This window comes from Malaclemys terrapin, chromosome 2, assembly GCF_027887155.1.
Source record: "Malaclemys terrapin pileata isolate rMalTer1 chromosome 2, rMalTer1.hap1, whole genome shotgun sequence".
Classification (NCBI taxonomy): domain Eukaryota; kingdom Metazoa; phylum Chordata; order Testudines; family Emydidae; genus Malaclemys; species Malaclemys terrapin.
This window is the reverse complement of record NC_071506.1, coordinates 223,754,886-223,770,336: the sequence shown is the minus strand read 5'-3', so window position 1 is coordinate 223,770,336 and position 15,451 is coordinate 223,754,886. Positions and strand designations below refer to the sequence as shown.

Below are 15,451 nucleotides of genomic sequence, written 5' to 3'. Positions count from 1 at the left end.
TACTACTACTGTTTATCTACAGTTGGTACTAACTGGTGTTTGAGAACATGTTAATTAACATGTGTTAGCTAACATATTTGCAAAACTAGGGTGACCAGATAGCAAGTGTGAAAAATCGGGACAGGGGGTGGGAGGGTAATAGGAGCCTATATAAGAAAAAGACCCAAAAATCGGGACTGTCCCTATAAAATCAGGACATCTGGTCATCCTATTGCAAAACACACATCATTTTCCTAGTCCAGACAGGACCCTCTGAGGCCTTGTCTAAACACACACACGTTATATGACATTAAATATACTGGTATAGTAAAAGTGGTACAACCATCCTCGTGTGGATGCAGTTATATTGGTAAAAAGGTGGTTATACTTGTATAGTGTATTCCATTATGAGAAGGGATATATATTCTATCCATAGAAGGCACCTTTATCCCATTATAAATGTGTTCATGCTAAGAGTTATAATGACATAACTAGTTCACTTTAAAAAAATCAGACTGTTAGCTGACAGTTATACTGGTACAAAAACTCTCTGTAGATCAGGCCTGAATTTTCTTCCCTTCTTCTTTGCTAGAAGGGTATTTGCATGAAAATATAGGATCTTGGTTTCTTAAAGTTTCCTCTCATCCCTACATTTTTCTCCCCTTTTGAATACCCCATCTGAACTCCTAGTTCAGATTATGGCACTATTTCAAATGTATATAACAGAAATGGAAAATAAAAAGCATTAAAGAACTGCTGGCACCTGGTGGTAAATATTTGAAAAACATTTTTAGCAACAGTTTGGATTATAAATCATGTGTTTTCTGCAGATGTCTTTCCTCATTCATTATCACCAAGACCATTTTGGGGAAAGAAGATCTTTATCTTTTATTATTTCCTTTGCCGCTTATGCCTGTTTCACACCTGCAGCCAGTCTTATTTGAGACATCGCAAACACGAGGTTTTAAAGGGGTCTCAGAGATGTACCAGGTCTTGTTATTTCCCAACAGTGGAATAACATCAGAAAGACAACTAAGCATTTGGAGGAAAAAATGCAAGTTTCATGCAAACATGCTAATAATGAAGAATCAGGAATGATAGCTATGGTGAAGTGTATGCACACATACAAAAGCCTAGAGGAGTGGATTACTTGGAAGGTCATTTTGTTTTTCTGCTTTTTATTTCACTGCTTATAGGCACCAGGAAAGACCTGAGTTTTATGGGAACTGAAAGAGGAGAGGGTAATGGTTTGGTGGACTGGGCTGGGAGGTTTTCATGTAGGAAAAGGACATGCATAAGTCTTCAAAGATTGGCATTTTTGGTGGAGGAAAGGGATGTAGACTTGGATAGGATGGATAAAAGTGAGAAGGGGAAGTTTAAAGTTGATACATTGGGCAAGGGGGAGCAGTTTGCATGAAGAAGATAATTTTAGCAGCTGTGTTTTGGATGGATTAGAAAGTATGATGTATACGCAGAAGAACTCTTTGACAGTATGGGTCACTAAGCTGTACAGTACGAGTATATTCTGAGAGAGAGATTCTGTATTCTGCTGTGGCCCTGGTATGCCAATCTGGTGTGTTAAGAGTGCCTCAGTAGTACTGAGCAGAGCACTACAGAGATTTTGTGCTGCTGCAGGCTGTGGAATAGCCCATAGGCAGTTCTCAAGAGATTTTCATGAATTAGGTATGTAAGGCTGCAAAAGTGCTGACCCATGCGGCAACCCAGATTCAGAAGGGTACACTGGTATCCTAAAGCCACCTTTGCCCCCTCCCCTGCACAGCACAGAATCTAAGCTCCATTGTGGGTGCCTTTCATAATATATACATGTTACAAAAAGTACTTTAAGAGAACGTCTCTTATAACTCTTCCAAGTGGAGCTCTTACAGTGTTTCAAAGCAGGTCTCCTTCCTGTGCACCTCGCCAAGTGTGCAAGCTCCCTCCTCCCTCAACCATTTTATATCTTACAAACCTTTCTTGGCTGTCCACAAAAGATTCACAGGGGCTATCTAAATTAACCAACATAAATGTGCAGCATGGCCTTCCTCAGCTGCATGTTTTATAATCTTTGTGAGAAAACATGTGGAAAACATATTCTGTATGGGTGGAATAGGATTTTGAAAGACTCACAGCTCCATCAAATCAAACTTAATTTTCACCAGTGCCTTCAGAACCACTTGTTTTTGTGAGCTATTTTCAGGACAAAGTTCAACTTTCAACTCTCAAGATTTCTGCGTGTAGAGCAGTTTAAAATAAAAAGTTCAAGATTTTTTTTCTTAATTATCTAAAGTGTTTGTTTTTCACAGTTCTACTCAAAAATGGCTGAGCAACTGTATCAAAATATTTCCAGAAATAGTCACTATATGGCAAAGACCAAGCATGGGAAAATTTCATCCTAAAGGTGAGACAGACAAGGTAAGTGAGGTAATATCTTTTGTTGTATCAACTTCTGTTGGTGAAAGTGAGAACCAGAGAAGTGCTCTGTGGAGCTTGAATACTTCTCTCTTTCTCAACATAAGGTGGACCAAAAAAAGATGCTACCTCACCCACCTTTTATTTCTCATAGCCTGGAACCAACATGGTTACGACACTGCAGATCCAAAAGGTGAATGTTTTGGAAAAAACTTTGAATAAAAATGAAGATGTAACCTTAACAATAATGGTTTCTGCCATTATTACAGTAATAATATTTCTGTATCTCTTAAATCATTCTGTATGTGTGTATATAAATCACCTTAGCTGTTAGGATATGAAATAGCCAAATTCTGGAGACTTTTCAGTTTTTTCCAAGACTCCACCAGATAAAACTCCCGTTTGTTAAACCCTCAGTTCAGCAGCTTCTGAGCATTTACGATACTATTGCTTTTAATGCTCAGCATTTCTCAGAATCAGCCTCATGAAAATCTTGCCCAAGTAAGGAGTTAGCCCAAACTGAGTAATGACTTCATGATTTGACCCCCCAAAACACAGAAGTGATTGTTAGACTACCACGGTCATGGCTATCAGTGGCATATCATAATGTCTGAGGAGACTGAAGATACAGAATAACTTAAATTGATAACCCAAGCACAATGAAAACAAACAAACACAATGAAATCAAGCCACACCAAAAGGAAAAATAAAAAAGACAATCAACACTAAACGGGATAAATGGGCTTTAGAAGATTGTGCTCTGAAGCTTGCCAAACTTGGGGCCTTTGGCAGGCCTCCAAGGATAGCGTATTCGAAAAACAAGGGGCCCTCATCTGACACAGCCCTGCTGCAGTCCCCAAGGAGTTTTGCCCTAAGAATTGACAACAAGAACACCCCAGCCAATCTCAACAGCCGCCGTGGGATTATAGCATCAGATTTCTGTAAAGTGAGATTAAACTAAATTTCTGTCTTGTGTGAATTTAGATGTAAATGAAGGGACTCTTGCTGTTGTTTAGCAAAAACAGTTTCCTTGGTTACTCTGGAATCATTTTTACTGTGTAGTATGATGTAATCAACTTGTTTAGCATTTAAAGCTACTAAAACATGTATAATTTTTTTAAAAAATGTGTCTAATCACTTTGATTTCACTCTATCTCAGCTCTGTCTTGATAGTTTGCATCAACACAGGATTTATAAACAAGTTGATGATCATGACAGAACCTGAATGTTGAAGGGAGTGAAGAATTTTGTCAGACTCGGGTACTTCACCTACATCGTTGTCCACACATGCAGCCCTCCAAATAATTCATGCACACATGAATGTATAGAGAAGTATGGCTGGATGTGAAGCAGCACCCAGGAGTAGATTTCCTGTGAAAGTAACAGCACACAGAATTAACATCACAGATTGTGGCATCAACAAGCTGTCCGTTTTTACTGTGGCATTCCTGAAATCCCTTTCAGTGACCCAAAAGTTTTGCAAGATGATAATGATCCTTGTTAAGTAATGAATGTAATTAGAGTAGAATGGTATGCCAATGCCAGGAAGGGCTTCTGAGTTCAATGGGATACAGATGCAGAATTCCTCTGATGGGTGACAGCAGACAGCTGAACGGTTTTATTTTCTGTATAAGTTGTGATCACAATGTCTTTATTTTATTATTAAAAATGGTCTAAAAGATTGTTTGCAGAATTTTGTCAGTTGAGGGAAGTTCCAGGCTATCAACAGGCCAATGCATAAGAAATAGGCTCTGGTAGTATTCCCAAGTGTTTCAGTACCTGATGTCCTTGGGGAAAGGAGCTTTGGTAAAGGGTAGTAAGATCTACTTCTGCATTGCCATTGATTATAAATGTTCACTCTTTATAATCTATTAGCAACTGTGTGGAAGTGCAGCCTATGTTGGGGAAGCTACCCTGTGATATTAGGAGAAAGAAAGTTAGGCTCAGATTCTGCTAGGTATTTAAACATGTTCCTAGCTTGAAGTGAATTCAGTGGGTCTGCTCACATACTTAAAGTTAAGTATGTGCTTAATTACCTTGTTGAACTAAGGATATTTTATTTTACTAGAAAAATGTTACATAAACTTTGAAAATACATGTTATCAGGCATATCTTTTCAAATAGGCATAAAGACATTTTTATATCTCTCTGTGATGCTTGAAGAAGTAGTAGTAAAATGAGGTCCATATACACTGCCTCTCTGGGTTTCAGTCCTTTAAATGAGAATCTGCCAGTAGCCTGCATGTGCCTTCCCAATCATTCAATCCTAAAAATTTGAAACATTCATATGAATATTAGAATGATCAATATTTTAAAAATATGGATACCACTTGCCCTGCAAACTGTGGGAATTGAGAATATTCAACTTTTTCCCTCCCCCACCCCCACTTCCTGCGCCAAAGTGTCGGTGGGCTCCTAACTACATAACTTAGTGCTACTGGAATCTTCTCAGTTTGAGAAAAGGTCACTGGTAAAATGCACAGATGCATAAATGCAAATATCAGAAAAATGTACCACAAATAGCAGTGCACAGGAATTAGGCTTCGTTTTTACCCCCATTTTATATAGTAAGGTGGAAGGTAGGTGTTTTCCTTATTAAAATAAAATATGTTCTATCAGTTAACAGTTTTTGTTTGATCAGTCAAAGAGCTTAAATTCTTAGGCGTCAATCTGTGACGTCCTTACTTACATTGGAGAGCACTGACTTCAGTGGGACAACTCCCGTAACTGCTCACCATTGCAAGTAAGGGGCTCACAACGTGACCCTTACTTGTGGCTTTATCTCAGTACTCTTGCCAAAAACCTTCCTGTTTCTCAGAAGCACAGTACAATGCTAAAATAGACTAAAGGATGCTACAGATAAGGTATCTAGACATGGGATGTTTGACATAAATTAATTCTGAACTCTGCTGGGAAGCCGATGGATGGCGCCACGTAAAAATGATGTCACTAGGATTCATGCAACTCCTTGTGTTAATAAGAATCATTGAATGACAAAGAGATACTATTTATGGGACCAATCCAGTACCATTGTAATCAAGAAGAGTGCTGCCATTAACTTAGTGGGTGCAGAATCAGGCAACTAGATTTTAATGTTCATGCACACTTATGGCACTATACACATACTAAATTATTAATAATTGAAAAGTATTTATTTTTAAAAAATCCTTTGGCATCTGAACTGTATCATATATTTTCTAAAAACTCTTTGTTAGTTGGAGGGTTGTGCTGTCATGGCTCCTGAAATACAAATCAGATTCAGATTGCCCAGATTAGAATCCAGCAAATGTTTGCTAATGGTTGACGATGGTCACTGATTCTCATGCAAGAAATAATGAATGGCCAATTGAATTATCAACAAAGAAGGCACTTCTTTAGAAGCAAGCAAACTTATGTGCTGTTACTAAGGATCAGATTTTGTCAGGGCTATTTTTAGTGAAAATCACAGACAGGTCCCGGCCAATAAAAAAAAAACTCACGGAAGCCCCTGACCTGTCTGTGATTTTCACTAAAAATAGCCCTGACAAAATGGGGAGGGAGGAAGGTCCAGCACCCACAGCGGCTGGGCTGCTGCAGGGTCCAATCTCCGCCCTGGCAACTGAGCAGCTGAGGGGGCTCTGGCCATATACCCTCAGCTAGGCTGCTGTGGGGGCAATCCTGCTGCCCACCGTGTCTGGGCAACTGCGGGGAGCCCAGCCACCTGGGGGGGAATGGGAGCTCTGGGGGACCCCCAGGGACCTCCGGGGTCCCCCTGCTGCCCAGATGCTAGGAGCTGCTGGGGGCTTCCGCCAGCAGCTGCTGAGAGCTGCAGGGCTGCCTACTAACAGCAGTTCAGTCCCGGGGCAGAAAATGTCACAGAGGTCACGAAAGTCACAGATTCTGTGACCTCCGTGACATAATCGTAGCACTAGCTATTAGTAGACAGTGCCTTGAATTTACAGTGCCAAAGTGAGAGAGACCTGAGCTCCAGAATTTGTTCCTCACCCCATTCTCCAACAGGAGTTAAGTCCCAGGGGTTTGCCTGATTTAAAAAAAAAATCACCGGGATATAAATTATTATTATTATTTTATTTTTCAGGCTAAAGGAATAAAACAGACGGTTAAAGGAAACCTATAAGGAAAAAATGTCATGAAAAGACTAAAATTAATTTCAGAGTCTGAACTGAACTGTTATTCAATGCTCACTCCTACAGTATTACTGATCTCCTGTACTTTGCTCCCCAGCTCAGACTTGCCTTATGGCATTACTTCAATTTTTGCTCTCCCAATTTGAGGTCAGTTCTCTTCTTGTCTAAAGTACACTGGGAGGGGATGCAGAATAGAGCTGGGCAGGAAACAGTTTTCCCATCCTGCAAATATTTCCAAGAGTTTAAAAAAATTTCCTGCTGAAAATTGGGATGAAAAGTCAAAATTGCCAAAATATTTGTGATCCAAAAACCTCCAACATTTTTGCAGTTGTTTTGGGTCCATCAAAATGTTGTAACTTATTTTGAAATTTTGATTTTGATTTTTGTCCTTTCCCCCACTAGCTGAAGCTTAGCTTAAGTTTTGAAATGGAATGTCATTTCAAATGGGAAAACTGGAATTTTTTTTATTGAAACATTTAAAAAAAAAAAAAAATCATTGAAAAACTCCCAACCGGCTTTCATGAGGAAACAGATCCTATTTCCCATTTTTTATGAAAAACAAGATTGAGATATTTGAGATAACAGTGACAAAGTTTCCTAGAGTGAGAATAGAAATAATTATGGTTCTCATTACAGAGTAGCGTACGCTGGTGTAAATAAGTAACTCCATTGAAGCAAATGGAATTATGCTGATATAAGTGAGGGAAGAATTAGGTCTCACTTTGCTCTTCATAAACACTGATAATTACATGGCATTTTAAAAACAGTGGGTGTTTACCTTTGTCTTTTCCTCTCCCCCAGTTCTTGTGCAGTGTGCTGGCTGGTTGCCACTGTTCTTGTCAGAGGTGATTACATTTCTTTGTTGTTGTTTTTTTATATATAGTCTGTGAAGTGCTTTGGGATCCTTCAGGGTGAAAGGTGCTATAGAAATGTAAAATGTTACTATTTTGCATAAATTGCTGCCTTATTTGTTGTAAGCATTTGTGGTTTACAGCTGTAATAAAATAGCTAGCTACTCGGACTGGCTGACTCAATGATAGGTAATTGGATACAGAGTTCTTCACTTTCAGGTCATCAGCTCAAAGCTGGCCCAAGGCTATTTGGCCTATGTTTAATGAGTAGGTGATGTTTCATTCTATTTCCTAGTTGTTAAATGTCCACCTCACAAAAAATGCTAGCACAGTTGTCATTAACTGGCTTAACCATCTCACCTGAGAGGTTAAGAATGGAATGGGCTAGGAGACTTAACTACTCTCATATCCCTAGAGGTTGTCCCTTAAGGTCATGGTTGAGATTCATGGTGAAATGAGGGGAAATTTTGCTGCCATTCGTGCCTGTATTGTACATATTTTGTGGACTATTAAAGAGCATCAGTCTCCAGGGCTATCAACCCTGCACCTTTCCTAAGGGGTATGTGCGTGTGTGTGAGTGTGTGAGAGAGAGAGAGATTTGGTCCAAACAAGTTTCATACAGTACAGATATATTGGAAGTTTGAGGGTGTTTCCTGCAAAGAATATTTCTTGCTATTTTATTTTAAAACAATTTAGGGAGTTTACAGAGAGACATGCTTTACCTCTCTTAGGGTTCAATCTTGAAAAGTGCTGAGCACTTTGACCCTGATCCAGCAAAAGACTTTCAGAAGCACCTAAGTGACTTAGGAGCCTAAGTCCTATTGAAAGTCAATGGGAGTGATGCTCCTAAGTCACGTAGATGCTTTAGAAAATTCCACTTCCCCAGTGGAATTTTAAACTTGTGAGTAGTTCAGGTGAAGTCAGTGGGTCCACTTATGCTTAAATTAAGCACATGCTTAAATCCTTGTTGGATTAGGGCTAGAGACCTCTGTATCTTGTGAAATCGAGCCCTTAAATATAGGCACTTGGGCAGACAATTCCTCAGACTCTGTCCACTATAAAAACACAGGACACCCAAGTTGAACCGAACGCTGAATAACACCACATGGGTTTGCAGTGGTCTGTGACTGGAAAGGTTCACTGGAAGTAATTTGCAAAGAAATCCTTACGAAACCACCTGGATGGTTATTTTAAATTAAAAAAGGAAGAGATGCCACTTATTAAAAAAATAATTTTTCAATGCTAGGTTTAAGGCTCTGTACATATGATAGTCATTAAAGCTTATTTAACCCTCAAATTATCTGGCCTCCTTAATTCCACAGGGACTGTAAGGATCCAGGTTTAAAAATGAAAAATAATGTCTGGATGACAAACATATCATCCTCGATATGGAATAATTGTTATAGAATATTGTTCTCAATCAAGCCCATAAAAAAGCCAAGTAGTGTATACAAAATATGTAATAAATACAGTTTTACACTATATTTAGGGCCTTATCTCTTGCCCATTGCCAATGATTTCAACAGGCACAGGATCAGAGCCATTGAGTTTGTGGGTATGCCCGTGCATATGTGTTTAGAACCAATGATTTATCCAGTCACATTCTCAATCTATTTTCACACCATGTTCAAGCAGTCCATACAATTTCCTTATTATAATATTGCTGCTTTTGAGATAATCCTAGTGTGCCCTGAGGTCTGAGCTCTCAAAATTCAGATGTTGTTCAGACTGGAACCTTTTAGCAGAAGCAGTGAATTTGTCATTTTTTGTTACACCAAACAGCTGTGGTGTGCCTCACCACCCTTTCCCTAAGGATGAAATACGCTGCAGGGAGGGTGTTGTAAGCATTCCGGAGCTAGCCAGCTAAGCTGGAATCATTACTGGACTGGCTTGGGTACTGCTTTGAAGAAGTCTCCCATTAGAATTAAAACATCCCACAACTCCCAACACAACAGGCCTATTCTTGAGTGTAGCTGACTGCTGAAAACATAAGGATAGTGGCAAGATGTGGGGAAGTGAGAAGAAAAAGAGGCTAATAAACAGATAAAAAGGGGCAGCCCTTGTATGTGAGTGGAATTTCCTCTGAGTACAGGATATTCTTTATCATTGACTGGTCACAGGAAGGAAAATGGGAAAACAGCGTTTCCTGTAAAGGAAAAAAAAAATCAATAGGCCTTGAAAATACCTGAGATGGAAAGAACCTTTTGCATTCCCACCAACAAGTACAAATGTTTTTTAAATTCCTTTGAAGCATGAACTTGGTATAAAAACAGTTTAGCTTTTTAAAAAGTGTCTTAATGTGCTGTCCAGGCCATACCGGTCTTATCTGTTTATTTGAGAAATCTCTAATTCATGAGAATCTGTTTGAATCAGTGCTGTTTCTTTAAAAAAAAAAACTGATTTCAAGGAGCTCTTTCCTTCAGAGACAATATTTCTGTAAGTATTAATGACTTAATGGACCACTTAGCATTACTATATTGTCACTGTCATACCCCTTTAACAGAAGAAGATATCCATAGAGGGGAACGTGGAGTCTGTGCTTGATTTGGGCAAACAGAATTTTCTCTTCCAGCTACTTTCTACTTAGAGTAGGTGGCTGAACTATGGGCCTTACTCCTGTAAATAATGCCATTGGAGCCAAAGGGGCTAGTAATGAGTAAAGGCTGTAGGAGTGGATACATGTGCATGTGCAGGGAGATCTGTAACACCTCACTGATTAGTATACTAGTTTTTCTGTCTGCAAATATTTGCCCTAGTGGCAGCTCCTCTTTTACTAGACATGGACCTCAGCCCCCGAGTTTATGCCTGTATCAGACCTTTACTTCCTCAAAAGTTGGGGGTGTTCAGGGGCAGGGTTCTGCTTTGGGACCACTCTTGTTTATAGCAATCCCAATGGCATAACTGAAAGGCAGATAATGAGGTTAAGCTGTGTAACCCAGAGCTGCAAGTGTAAGAAAACAAAATAAAAGGGGAGTGAGAGGGAAAGATGAGCTGTCGCAATTTCACAAGAAAATTAATATAGCTTTTTTTAAAAGGAGGAAGAAGAAAAGAAAAAGGATTGGGATTAAAAATAAAACAGCCAGAAAGGCCTGGAATTAAAAGAAAGCTTTTGGAATGATCTAACTTTTATTTTATTACATTACAGAAGACAAAAAAAAATCAATAGCTGGTAATTCAGACATAAATGAGTTATATAGGCCACTGACACAATGGACTAAACTTTATAACAACCACATCTGATGCCGTCAAGCCACAGGCTTCGGTGGCGCCAGTAATAATTATGGCCGATCACCTCTAATTCAGTGCTGCTTTGCTTGATAAAGGTGTCACTCAGTGTGGCTGCAGCATCAATATCGATTGGGGATGTCATGCAGGAGGGCAGCCTGCTTTCCCATTTGAATGGGACAAACCACTGCTTTTTCCCCTTCTCACCCTGCCTGTGTCCTACACTGATATGCCCAGAAAATTAATCATTTAAATTCATGACTGAAACCAACCAAGCTGAAATTAGCAGCATTGACCCCTGGAAGTATATATCTTTAAGAACATTGATAGCCATAACAGCATCCTGGGAAAACTTCGCTACTTAACAATAATCGCTATTGCTTTGCAGCATATGGGGCATTAAACGGCTGGAGCGATCAATCATTCAGCTACAAAGAGCCATTTACTGCCAAGATGCTTCTAAGCAATAGAAAATATTTTGCTATAAAATGAAACCATAATATGAACAAAATATCATTGGCTTTTGTATTTTCACCAAATTTTATGAAAGCTCTGGGTGTTCCCGCCCCCCCCCCCCCAAGTCTTTTGTAATACTGAAATTTACCCTGAGCTGTCCAATGAAGTGATAGGTATGGAAAAGGTGGATGTGGCTGGCAACCCAGATGTCAGTAAAGGCTTTTCTGTTTTATTTGTATAGGGTAGTGTTTGGGTTTTCTGAGCTGCTTGTTGAAATTCTTCTCTTGACCTGTAATTAAAGAGGGCCTATTCTGGTTATCCTTGCAATGTTCTAAGTGCAAGTCATGCTGATCTTTCTGTAGTTCCGTAACTTATGTTTTCACATTTGGCATATTCAAGGATAATAGAGTGATAGGAAATTTAATGTTACTTTTTAAAAACACAAGCATTGCATTTTACAATGGAGCTACGTTTTTACTCCATGGATCAAAAGTAATTGTGAAAGAACAGTAAAAGAAACCTCGGTGACATTAAGCTACCCTGATAGACACATGGTGTATTTCAGCCCTATGTAATATAGCTGCTAAAGCTGGAAACATTTGTGTCATATAACTACAATATTTCACTTGAAAAGTTTCCTCTTTTTTAAGCAATCTTTACCAGTTCCAGTGTATTGTCCATTTAAGTATATGGGATATTTCTTAAGCTTGTAGAAGAATCTCTTTAAGAAGTTTGAGACTGAACATATAGTGGTGCTGCAATGGTGTGATTGAATACAATAGGGTTTGATGGTGGTTTTTTGTTGTTGTTGTTGTTGTTGCTTTTAGATAAGAGTCTGAAATTCTCTGGAAAGAAAACACCTGCACATTTCACTTCACTGACAGCCCAAGAAACTCAAACAGAGCCCCACAATTACCCTGCAAAAATGTGGGGCCTGGTTTCAAGCTCTTGCCGGGTTTACACAGCTTGAAGTCAGTGGATTTGCTCTGATTTAATGAATCAAACCTCTACAAGTGCAAATGCCTATATTGAATATTTGTTCTCCCCACACCCTAAAAGATCACCCCCACACTCAAAATGTTTTCTTCTACACTCCTTGTCTCCCTTTCTTCTCCTTTCCCAACTGCTCTTTCTCCTTCTTGAGGTCCTGAAACACATGGGCATTTTTGTGTGTGTAATATCTTCTGATCAAACCCAGTAAATCACTGACAGCCCAGTTCCCCGGGTTTTACTCTGATTTCGCAGGCAGCTGCTCTGGCCATTCTGAGGCGGCACTGTTTCTTTCTCTGTTTACCCGTTTCCAATGGCAATTGCACCACCAAGTCTCAGTACGTCTGGAACTTGGCCTGGGGCTGTTTTGGTTACATTGAAGTTTTTGCTTCAGTTCTGCCAGATTTAAACGGTGACTTCACCAGCACTGAGCTAAAAAGGAGAGCAGGGAGGCGGGAGGTAGTGTAGAGAGAGAGAGAGAGGGCCAGAGCATTACATCATCATTTGGACTGGAATCAAATGGGAAGGATATGACTCACTCGGGCTAGTTAAGCTTTGGCTCAAGTTCTACATACACTCATTCCAGGGCTCTCATGTTCTGCACCTCAGCAGGGAATTCAGGCTCAGTGATGTCCATGAGGTTTGTTTTTAATTTTCTTTTCCTTTTCTGATTTCTATAGACTTTTCTGCCACCCCTCCTTCTTCCCTTTCTTCTCCTCCTACTTCTCGATCCCCCTTTCCTGCTCTCCTTTTCACTTTGCTAGAGTTTTTTTCTGGTGAGTGTAACCTGGACTTGTAGAGCAGAAGCTGGTTTTAAAATGAACCAAACCCAAACAAGAAGCAGCAAACTCAAGAGAAGTCCGTCCCCCACCCATCACTGTGTCGCTCCTAATCGGAGGAGACAGGGAGAGAGTTAAAATGCAGGAACCAATCGCTTGAATGGTGATGTAATGCTGGAACTGCAGGGTTGTTAAGTAATGTGAGAGCAAGGGGGTCAGGGTTGCAAAGCATTTACCTGTTCCCAAAGGGGTTTAAGTTTATTATCAATTGCAGTGACTGTAACTGGCTTCAGACTGCAATCTCTAATTATTCACAGACTCTCTTTTTTATCTTTTATTATTAAAAGTAAAACTATATTATGGTATTTAAAAAAATGTGATATTATCACAGCTGCAAATTATTTTCCACCAGGGTTTTGATATTTTTTAAAATGGTTTGAAACTGGGTGTCTTTTTTACAAAAAGACCCAAAAAAAGAAAAAGGAAAAGAGCAAGTGAGGATGGTTCTTTAAGTGTAACTGGTGAATTTGTAACTGTATGAAGAGACCAGCTTAGCCGCTGTCTAATAGAGCAAGTAAAAGGTCTTACTGTTAAAGATACTCTCTAGAAAATAAATCATTTAAGGAGGCAATTTATGTAGTTCATCCCTAGGAGCCTTGGAGCTCCACACTAATGCCTGTTGACATCATTCTGACTCTGTTTGCCTTTTGTTTTTTAAACTAATGATCGCTGAGGCCCCAATCCTGCAGAGTAAACCACATGGACATAAATTGCATCCATCCAGTGCCACATGTGAGTCTGTGGGGCTTTATGCCTACCTGTGGCTTTCTTTGCAGGACGAGGGCCTTCAGGTGCTTATATTTGTACTTCCCATGAACAGACTTCAAGGCATTTTTCTTGAGACTAACCGTGTATAGAAAAATGTGATCTTTCCTCTGTAGATTCATGGTGTGCAGGTGCAAGTACATAACCATTCATGTGGGATAAGTAGGAATTAACATGAAGTAAATAGCTATCTGTATGGCGCTTGGACATAGATGTGGGCTGAACAAGAGATCCCTGGTATCTGTAGGTTTCCTCAAAGTACTCAGTCTCCTCACAGGAGCTCTGAATCAGGTTTCTGTGTCAAAAGTTGTCTGCCATTATGATACCATTCCTGGAAGAGACTCCCTCAGGGACTTTACTGATGATGATGCTAACAAGGAGAGTGGCTTCCATTGGTTCAGCAGTAGACAAGGGACCCAATTCAGCAAAGCACATCAAAGTGCTTTGCTGAATAAAGATGGTCTTAAGCACGTGCGTAAGTGCTTTTCTGAACTGGGACCAGAGTAAGTAAAATACTGTTCTCAGTTAAAACAACAAGGAGTCTGGTGGCACCTTAAAGACTAACAGATTTATTTGGGCATAAGCTTTCGTGGGTAAAAAAACGAAAGCTTATGCCCAAAAAAATCTGTTAGTCTTTAAGGTACCACCGGACTCCTTGTTTTTGTGGATACAGACTAACACGGCTACCCCCTGATACTTGTTTCAGTTACAATCATGAAACCCCATTACCCTCTCTGGGGCCAAATTTAACTCCTGATCTTCTCCTGAGTCTTCAGATATCCCACTGCAGAACCTATCTATAATTTTCCACACAGTAAACATGTAGCCACATTTTCATAAATGCCACGATTTTCAAGCTGGATAGTTAGCCATGCTCATGTGCCAGACTTGTACAGTTTTAAAGGCCAGCCTGAGGCCACACTGAATATTTGGCCAACAGTGTGCCACATACAATACAGATATGCCACATGGGTCACATTCCCCAGCCCTCCATTGAAGGTATCAGTCTTGCAGAGGGGACTTGTACTGCTTTGGGAGTTCCAATAGGAAGTCTGTCTGATTTGTATTTTCTCCTAGAAGCCTTGGGAAGTGCACACTGCAATGTTTATTGTAGCTCCACCACTTTTTGGGGAGATGCAGTGTGTGATCCTCCTATGCCTGACCAGTTCTGGTAGATTGCATTGCCTTTCCCTCATCCTTCCTCTCCCTGCCCCTTTGAGAGGCCGGGGGGAGGGGGGAAACACGGGACAGAAGAGAGTGACTGTGTGGGCTTGTGCAGTGCCTGCTTCCTCCAGGCACACTGTGGCTGGTCTTGTGCAGAAGTACAAAGTAGAGGATGACTTGTTGTATTATCCTCCCCCACTTGTGCACAGATACAGGCTTTGCCACAATCTGTTTGCATCAATACAGATACCTATCCTGACACATATTCTGTGTGCATGTTATTTCCCTTATCAATGTATATAAAATGTATTATACAGGCCAGTCTAGCAGTCCAGTTGCAACACATTGCATTACAGAGAGAGAGAGAGAGGTAGTTTGGATCTCATGTATCTCAAACCATCAGGGGCTTGTAGTGCTGAGAAAGCAATGCACCACATCCTCTATAGGGCTGGGGGAGCATATCATATTGCTCTTAAGGAATACCCTATGACTGATGCATGTAGCACACTGATGGCCTTTACGGGGAGCTGCATCCATCCCACAATGGGCTTGAAGCCAGGTGAAAGGAGTAAAGGGGGAAATCCCGAAGACTGCCCCCTCCAAAAAATACATTGCATGTCAGATATCTGTATTCCTGGTCACTTCT

At 40.2% G+C, this 15,451-nt stretch overlaps 1 protein-coding gene across 5 annotated transcripts in view; it reads left to right on the top strand.

Moving 5' to 3' along the window:
• CREB5 (cAMP responsive element binding protein 5) overlaps positions 1 to 15,451 on the top strand; it is a 336,551-nt gene that overhangs the window by 198,073 nt on the left and 123,027 nt on the right. Inside the window, exon 1 of one of the 5 annotated variants that reach the window (XM_054020421.1) lies at positions 12,642 to 12,677. The exons of the other annotated variants lie outside the window; for them this stretch is intronic. Within the exon in view, the coding sequence (XP_053876396.1) occupies positions 12,667 to 12,677 (11 nt within the window). The 5' untranslated portion in view covers positions 12,642 to 12,666. Of the gene's footprint in view, positions 1 to 12,641; positions 12,678 to 15,451 lie in introns of those variants that run through there. 5 annotated transcript variants of the gene reach the window in all.